The 10,000-nt window shown below is 37.1% G+C and overlaps 1 protein-coding gene across 1 annotated transcript in view; it reads right to left on the bottom strand.

The window, feature by feature from the left end:
* LOC115219006 (histidine decarboxylase-like) overlaps window positions 1-5,897 on the bottom strand; it is a 138,522-nt gene extending 132,625 nt beyond the window's left edge. Inside the window, exon 1 of the mRNA XM_029789045.2 lies at window positions 5,697-5,897. Within this exon, the coding sequence (XP_029644905.2) occupies window positions 5,697-5,897 (201 nt within the window). The remainder of the gene's footprint in view (window positions 1-5,696) is intronic.
* Between the last annotated feature and the right edge of the window lie 4,103 nt (window positions 5,898-10,000).

The raw sequence follows: 10,000 nt of genomic DNA, 5'->3' as shown, positions 1-10,000 counted from the left end.
AGTCACTCGTAGCTTCCCCAGCGGTTTGCTGAAAGCACTCTTGTATTGTGCATTCAGTAATTCACTGATCCTCTGGGGGTCCGCAGTTGGTGAGCCGTTTTCATCTAGTAGCGGTCCTATTTTGTAACGCACTGAAGCAGATTCTTTCGCATATCCATAGAAGGCCTTAGGGTTCGCTTTAATGTTTTTGATAGCCCTGGCTTCCTTTTCTGCTCTTTCCTTTTCATGGGAATGTTTGAGTGCGTTTTCAATCTCAAGCAAGTTGCATTCGAAGTGGAGTCGTTTGAAATCTTTTAGATGTCCATTTAGACGGCTTGAGATTTTTGTTCTTCGTCTCATTAGTACCCTCCTATCCTTGGGCATTATATTTTTCACCAGTTGATTTGGTGTTCTCTTTGGGGTAAACTTACTGCAGATATCATATATGGTTGCCATGAAGTTCTGTAGTTTCATGTCGATGTTTTCCCCAGAGAGGATGGTGGACTAGTTACATTTCAGGACATCTTTCTCAATGCCCTTCCAGTCAGCTTTGTGGAAATTCAGGTTAGAGATGAGATGAGCGTTTCTAGTATTTCGTATGTCCGTGGTCTTTTGTGGTCCATACATCACTAGCTCTATTAAATTTTGGTCCGAAAAAATGCGCCTGTGTCACTTTCACGTCATGTATGAGTGCCGAGCTGTTTGTGAAACATAGGTCCAGGATATTCTTTCCCCTTGTGGGGTGATGCACCATCTGCTCAATAAAGAGTGCGTCAGTGAAGTCAGGCAAAGACTCTGCATGCTTCCGATTTCGAAATGACATACTTGAAAGGGACAACCCTCTGGCCATTTTACATGAGGAAGATTGAAATACCCTAAGAGAAGTATGTGCAGATCGTTGTCGAGATTCGTCAAAACATCTTTCATAATTTTTGAGGAACTCTTCAAATGAGTTCTCATGATCTGACGCATTTGGTGGGCGATATGTGGTACATATTACCAACCTCATCTGTTTAATGTGTACTACCTGAGTATCACATACAGTGTTGGAGTGAGACAAGAGTACCATAGACGTGACATCATCACGGATGTACATTACCACTCCTACATGAGACCTTTCTCGTCTGTTGGTTCATAGCACGACATACCCTGCTATGTGTACCTCGGCATATATATATATATATATATATATATATATAAACACGCATACATGTATGTATGCACACACACACACACACATGAGTGTAAGCACCGAGTCCTAGGTATGAATGACTACTTCAAAGTATGAGTTCAATATTTTCGTTTTATATATATATATGTGTGTGTGTGTGGTGTGTGTGTGTGTGTGTGTGTGGTGTGTGTGTGTGTGGTGTGTGTGTGTGTGTGGTGTGTGTGTGTGTGTGTGTATGATGAATTGTGCTTACGCTTTCGTCTGTGCGTTTGACAAAAACATCTTTTCATAGGTTTTCGTCAGACAGTGACAGTCATGAATAAAAAAACACTGAACGACAATATCAATTAATATAGGATGCGAAGAGGAAATGGAGAAAAAACGTTTTTGTTTCTTTTTTTATGTTACACATAGAAATATGTACGGCGAAGATTGAAGAAAATGTCTCCTGAAAAAGATATAGACTTTAATGCTTCATACAAAATTTATACATATAAATACACACGCATGCACACACACACATACACACACACACACACACATACACACACACATATATACACACACACAGATATATGTAAAGCCAGAGACAGATATACACACTGACTCGCACACATACACATATAAATAATAAAATAAGTTAGAAATTATTTCCATTATTGTTGTTATTATTATTATTATTATTATTATTATTCGCTACGTTCTGAGTTCAAATTCCGCCGAGATCAACTTTGACTTTCATCCTTTCGGGGTCGATTATATAAGTACCAGTTGCGCACTGGAGTCGATGTAATCGACTTAATCCCTTCCCCCAAATTTGAGGCCTTGAGCTTCCAGTATAAAAATTATTATTATTATTATTATTATTATTATTATTATTATTATTATTATTATTATTATATTATTATCATCATCATCATCATCATCATCATTATTATTAAGGTGACGAGTTGGTAGATTCGATAGCACGCCAGACAATGCTTAGCGGCATTTCGTCCATCTTTATGTTCCGCGTTCAAACTTTGCCTAAGTCGATTTTGCCTTTCAGCCATTCGGGGTCGATGTGATTGATCAGCCCCCTCCTCCAAAATTTGCTTATTATAGGAAAGAATTAATATCATTAGTGTTAATATTTTATGAACATTTTTGTATATTTTGCAATGAATATCCGTAAGGTGTTCGTCAAAATGTTGGACCTTGTAGCAGGCAGTTTAGTCATAGGCGCGATTCTGGTAAATGTAAGTACGATATGGAATTACCTGTAAATTCTTCAGAACACGTCAGCCCTTATGATGAGGATAACGATAGACCTGTGTTTTGTGTCCCACAAAAAATGGAATATATTGTTTCATAGGAATTTTATCTTAAAAAATCTATTTTGTTGACTGCAGGCGAAAGGCTTACTGGAATATTTTTTAAATGCTGAATATCCAGACACCTTATAACCTTCAACAATCCTATTATGTGTTCCAAACAAGCCAAAATATTCCTTTGTTAACGCGCAGCAAACATTCAGTGTTTCTGACATCGTAATTCGGAATATTTCATTAAAATATTCTAAAAGACCAAACGGGTAGATGTCGTCTGTTTTGTATGCGATACTCTTTTACGCTCCGCCTAGTTCAAGCTGTTGTCTATTACTTATATACCGATCGAACAAGTTCGATTTCGTGTATGAATATAAGATCATTTGATTCATTTGTTTTATTGAAAATCAATAAAACATGTAACTCAGATTTGTAATTTCAGATGTGTCAGCTTAAAATAAATTTCATTATCTATCTATCTATCTATCTATCTATCTATCTATCTATCTATCTATCTATCTATCTATCTATCTATCTATCTATCTATCTATCTATCTATCTGACTGTCTGTCTGTCTGTCTGTCTGTCTATATATATATACTCAGTTGAAATTTATAGAAAAACAAAAGACGAAAACAGGTGTATGAACGACAAGCAAGTGTATTAGTTTAACGCTCGGGAAAAATGAAAAAGTCTTTTACGTTTCGAGCCTACGCTCTTCAACAGAAAGGAATAAGAGAAAAAAATATATATATTTAGGTATATTTCCTCAGAGTTCAGAGCCAGCACTGAAAGTTAGCATGTTTCGTATACGGATACGTCTATGTAAACAATGCGACCGAAGATAAAAAATGCAGGTAATGAGTGTATAGGCATATTTCAGTTAGTGTTCTTTCAGTAGCATTGCTCATCAACTTTCTACGAACGCATTGTTTAAATTTACTCACACACACACACACATAGGTCTAATGAGTTCTCCAACACCACATCTGAAAGCAATTCAACGCTGCTACACTAAGATTGTCTCAGTGCAACAGTTGAGGGACTGGAGCAAGTAAAAATAGAACTGAAGCTCTATTCTGTGAAGCGAAGACGTGAAAGATCCAGCGGGGTCATCGCTTAACTTTGAGACCGAAAACTAAAGCGGCCCCGGTTCTGTAATCGACAGTAGAGTTCCAAAGGTAGGTCTATCCCTCTCCATATACAATAGAGACCTAATACTGTAACAGTTTAGGATTGACGGACTCACAGCTTTTCAGTACTTTACCAAACCCCAATCAGAGATCTACGAGACATAGATGTGAATGCGTATAAAGAACATTTGGGTAAAGTTTTATCCGGGATACCAGACGAACCTTTAGCACGATTAGAAACACAAACAAAGACGGCGTTGTGCAACTAATTATCTTACAAAAATCAAGCATGGAAAGTGGTTGTGAAAATGAAAGGAATTGTAATAAATGAACTCATCAACAACGAAATTCCAGCATGGCCACAGCCCTTAGATAAAATAGAGTAAAATTAGAAACTGGATATGCATATGTATGTCAGTATATGTAAATGTATACACACACATACACACACATACATACATATATATATATATATAAGCATATATATATACATATATATATGTATATATATTTGTATATATACATATAGACATGCATACATACACACACACACACTCTTCTTTCCTGAACGTCCAATAATACTATATTTGTTCCACGTCCTCGCCTTGTTGTGTTTCTTTTGTGTTTTCTTGTTTGGATTAACTTTATATATATATATATATATATATATATATATATATATTTATGTATATATATATATATATATATATATATATATATATATATATATATATATATATGTATGTATGTATGTAAAGATGCATATGCATATACATATATGTGTGTATATATGTGTATGCATATATGTATATGTACTAGCAGTATCGCCCGGCGTTGCTCGGGTTGTAAGGGAAATAACTATATAAGCATTTTTAGAGAGTTATAGCCAAAAAATAGCAAAAAAATGCATTAAAAATTGAAAAAAATTAAGGTAAATTTTTTTTTAAATCGTTGACACATCGTAGATATTTTTAGAGAGTTACTTCCCTTATATAAAAGCGAAAAAAATGCATTAAAATGGAAAAATATGATGGTAAATTTTTTTAAATCGTAGACTCATCGTAGACGCGCGCTAATACCCAGAAGGGCTCGATATGAATCACGACTATAAGATACCCGCTTTTGGTTAAACTGCACCGCAAAATGTGGGAGTAGTTACGAATCTAAATCGAAGGGGACAGACACACAACTTTACTCTTATATAAAGATGCTTTTTTTTTTTCAGTCATAGAGTTAGATTTATGAAGGTCTTCAGTAGAAAATCCTTCGAATTCTGACTCGCTGCTTGATATAATGAAATTCGTATCCATTTTTTGTCAGAATTACAATTTTTGAAAACACAATAGGAACAAATTTCGGAAAAAAATCTCCCATAATTCACGGAATTAAAATTACACTTCGATTTTTGTACAAAACTGTATTTGAAGTGTTTACGAAGTATAATACGTGTTTTCACGAATGTACTAAAGAGATTTACTATGATATTCTCATTTAAATATGAATAGGTAAATTCGGGCGGTTTGGTAACGAAAGGGTTTATATAAGTGTCGTCTGTTTATACATAAACACTGTTTCATACTTTCAGTTTAGTCTTGCTCAAATCACTCTGTCGCTAATTTACTCTCTTCCAAGAACATTTTCACTCACTCTTATCTGTTAGCTTCCCATACATTTTACTCATGTATCTATCAGCGTGATAGACAGAAACAAATATTACATCTAGTTTCACTTTATTCGTTGCACACTGTGTGTGTGCGTTTGCGTGTGCTGTAAACCAGACTAAGAAAAGCATTTGACATACACACCAGAATGTGAGTTTTCTGTAAATTTTGCTTAATTGGAGTTTAAATTTTAAAAACTGGACCTGGCATGACCCGATGCATTCTACTCTTAAAAATGCTAGGTAAATTGTAATTGAAGAAATCCTATATTGTAGATTTCTATAACTTACAAAGGGAGGCAGATAAAATCTGCCTTTTATAATAAGAGATTTATATATATATACGTATGTATGCATTTTATGTGAATGTGCTTCTGAGGGGTGCGCGAGCGCGCAGTAAATGATAAAAAATAACCAAAATGTAAATCCTTCTAATTAATACTTACTCCTGGCATAATTACTCGCTCGATGTCGGAAAATATGTTTTCCCATTTTTCGCCTTTTTCTGGAGCATTTTCAGGCACCAACTTCCTCATGTAGCCAGGTTTCACGTCCGGAAGCACTCTTCGGGAGCGGATATTGGACAGGTACTCAGCTATATATTCCACTACTTCTTTACCTGTAACAGAAAAGAACATTTGAAACATTATTTGCTGGGAATATGCGCACACACACACTCACACACGCACACACACACACACACACACACACACACACACACACACACACACACACACATGTATGTATAAGTTTTCTTGGAATAGTGCATCTCGAAATACATTTCATTTCTACTCGAGGCACAAGGCCCGAAATTTTGGGGGAATGGGGGGTAGTCGATTAGATCGACCCCCAGTATACAACTGGTACTTAATATATCGACCACGAAAGAATGAAAGATAAAATCGACCCTGGCGGCATTTGAACTCAGAACGTCAGTAAAGACAGATGAAATGCCTATTTCTTTACTACCCACAAGGGGCTAAACACAGAGGGGACAAACAAGGACAGACAAACGGATTAAGTCGATTATATCGACCCCAGTGCGTAACTGGTACTTATTTAATCGACCCTGAAAGGATAAAGGTAAAGTTGACGTCGGCGGAATTCGAACTCAGAACGTAACGGCAGGCGAAGTATCTATTTCTTTACTACCCACAAGGGGCTAAACATAGAGAGGACAAACAAGGACAGACAAACGGATTAAGTCGATTACATCGACCCCAGTGCGTAACTGGTACTTAATTTATCGACCCCGAAAGGATGAAAGGCAAAGTCGACCTCGCCGGAATTTTAACTCAGAACGTAGCCGCTGATGAAATACTGCTAAGCATTTCGGCCGGTGTGCTAACGTTTCTGCCAGCTCGCCGCCTTACATAGCGTCTAAATATTGAGTCAAAACACACACAGATACACATAGATACATGCATGCATATACACATAAATGCATACATACATACATACATACATACATACATACATACATACATACATACATACATACATACATATATGCATACATACATAAATGCAAACATACATAAATGCAAACATACATACATACATACTTACATACATATATGCATACATACATACATGTATGCATACATACATGTGTCATATGAAGCACGTATCATGAAGCTTAAACGACATCTGCGACAGAGAGAAGAGACTAGTAACTCTGTTGGTCAAATTTGTGACTACGAAAACAACAACATAATTACGATTGCTAATGAACTTAAGAAGAGGTGTGAAATAAGAGCTGATATAGATGTCTCTCCAAGGAGAATTGGTAAAATCTGTTTATTCCAACGACAGAATATTAGAAAATGGACCAGTTCACAGAGAAGATAGTACATGACTACTTGGCACGTAAAACATAAACCATAGAAGCGACTGACCATGCCAAAAAGCTTGGCCTGGATTAGCAACAAGTTTATGATGTCTCACTTCGAAGGCTACAGTCTGGAGCAGGATAGCAAAAAAAGAAAACACCTACAGACGAAGTTGACCATATTGAGACCGATGGCGTAAAAGAATATTGGTGAAACTTAAAAATTAAAACAGCCACTAAATTAAAACACAACCGGCCAGATATTGTTGTGTGGGACCACAAGGAAATATGTTCTGTTGTGGGAATCTGCTGTCTGGACACCAATGTGGTTAGAAAAATATAAGAGAACATCTAAAGACCACTGACAAGGAGTTTGCAAATCCAGTACTCAAGATGCACTTTCAGCTTCGTGCCAATTATCATTGGAGCAATAGGATACATAGCGCCCCGTCTGGAGCAAAGTATGGCTGAACTTGAGACCTTGGGGAGAGAATGCAAATCTTTAATTCATATGCTACAAAGGATCACGATACTTGGGTCTAAAAATTCTGCAAGACCTTCATATTTAAAGGGTGAAGATTAAAGCAAGATGTTTTCCTTCATAACCCTACTGCTAGGTAGGCGGCCGGTCATGATTTATTCCAGATTTAAAAAGAGAAAGAACACACACACACACACACAAAGGTGAAGGAGCGCGGCCTAATGGTTAGGGCGTCGGCTCACAATCACATAATCGTTGTTTTGATTCCCAGATCGGCTGCACATTGTGTCCTTGGGCAAAACACTTCATTTCAGTGTGGCTGCAGTCCACTCAGCTGTAAAAAGGGTCACCCCTGCAACGGAAGAGCCTTCCGATCAGGGGCAATGTTGGCCTGCCTGCCTGTCTAGCCTGTAGTGGGGTACCAATCGAAAGCTACAACAATGCGAGGAAGTGCACTGTGAACAGCGGTGTATGACATCATCTAATTTTATCTGGTCGATACAGTAATATACACACATACTTATATGCATGCATAAAACATAACACACGCACACGTATATATATATATATATATATATATATATATATATATATTATATATATATATAATATATATATATATATACACATATATATTGTGTGTGTGTGTAAATTTATATATATATATGAGCTTGGTTTTCAACAGTTAAGCTTTATTGCGTACCGTTTCCTTTCATTTCTATTGACAAGAACGCGCGCACACACTCACACACACGCATACACACGTACACATACACGCACAGACACACACATACACACACACACACATACAACCATATATGTAACATGGCCAGGCGTATAAAATCGCAAGCTTTCGGGCCCTTGCCCTCCCCCGTCTGCTCTCCTTTCAGCCTTTAGAACCAATATGTGTCAAAGATAACAAGACAGCCGTTTCTACGCTCATGCTCCAATCAGTTTAACAATCGAATACAGCGAGATTATTAGGAGTGGATCGATCTGTAATTTTAACTCGATTAGGCTCGTCTTTTGATTCGATTCGAAATTCACTGCCGCCGTCACCGCCACCATCACCATTACCATACCCTTACCTACTCTACCACCACCACCACCACTACTGCTGCTACTACTACTACTACTACTACTACTACTACTACTAACCAGCATACATAAACACACACATAAATATGCATACATACGTATTCATATATACACATGTTTACAGACACAGCCATACATGCATCCGTATATAGACATACACACACATACACACAAACATACACACACATATATATGCGCATACATACATAAATACATACACATACATACACATACATACACATACATACATACATACATACGTTAATACATACATACACACGAAATTTGTAATTCGTACTTACAGAATTTGTAAAACTTTCCAAAAATTTACGATTTAAGTATACATGTGCATGTCTAGACATGCATCTATATACATCAGAATACCTACATAAAACAAAACATACAAATTTACACCTGCAATGACTCCAAAAATGCACACATATACTGCACACATGCACAAATATCCTGTTGATGTTGTTGAAATTCCGATGAAGGAGCCTTGGATCTAGGTTAGAAACCAGTTCTTTCACTATTGGCAGGAAATCTTGAAATTAAACTGAACAAGAGCACTCAGAGAGCACAAACCTTTGCCAAGGCAACACCAATGTCCTCTCAATGATTAGCCAGAGATGATTTTTAAAATGAGAATATCTGAAATAAACTCGACTGCTCTCACAAACGAGAATACTAAAAATGAAGCTGACCGCTCTCAAAAATGCCAAACATCCCTGAAAGTTTCATCCAAATTCATCCAGCGATTCTTGAGATATTTTGTCCACGGACAAACAAACAAACAGGACTGAAAACAATACCTCCGCCTTAGCGAAGGCGGAGGTAATAATGACATGCATAAATCTTGGCACTGATTCTCACTCATGGATGCTGGAGACTTGCTAAACTTCAGACGCCATCATCAAGGTTCCCAGTCTAGAGTTAAGTGCAGTGATTCTGTTGGTCACTGATAGTATACAGTATGGCATATATACTTTTCAAGGTGACCATCTCTCTTTCATGCTGTTTCTTTCTTCAGTAAACCCCACCGTCCATTCTGAAGATTAAGCAATACCAACTTAACATATTGCTTCTTTGTGGATGAGTTGAAAACAAATTCCAAAAGTATGGATGGTTCGGAGGAAAGCGTTGGCCCTACTTCTGACGTTCTCAAAAGATACAAGGAGAGAGCGGGCAGTCAGGATAATGGTTCTTATATGGTTATAAAACGGGGAAGAACTACAGATACTAGGACACAACAACCTCCTAAGCAGACCGAGTGCAGATATGAACAGCATATGGGAACCGGTATTAAGGAAAGATAGGAGAATATTAGATTTATAAGCCCT

This window comes from Octopus sinensis, linkage group LG14 (genome assembly GCF_006345805.1).
Source record: "Octopus sinensis linkage group LG14, ASM634580v1, whole genome shotgun sequence".
Lineage (NCBI taxonomy): Eukaryota > Metazoa > Mollusca > Cephalopoda > Octopoda > Octopodidae > Octopus > Octopus sinensis.
Note: the sequence above shows the minus strand (reverse complement) of the source record. Positions and strands in the feature narration are given on the sequence as shown.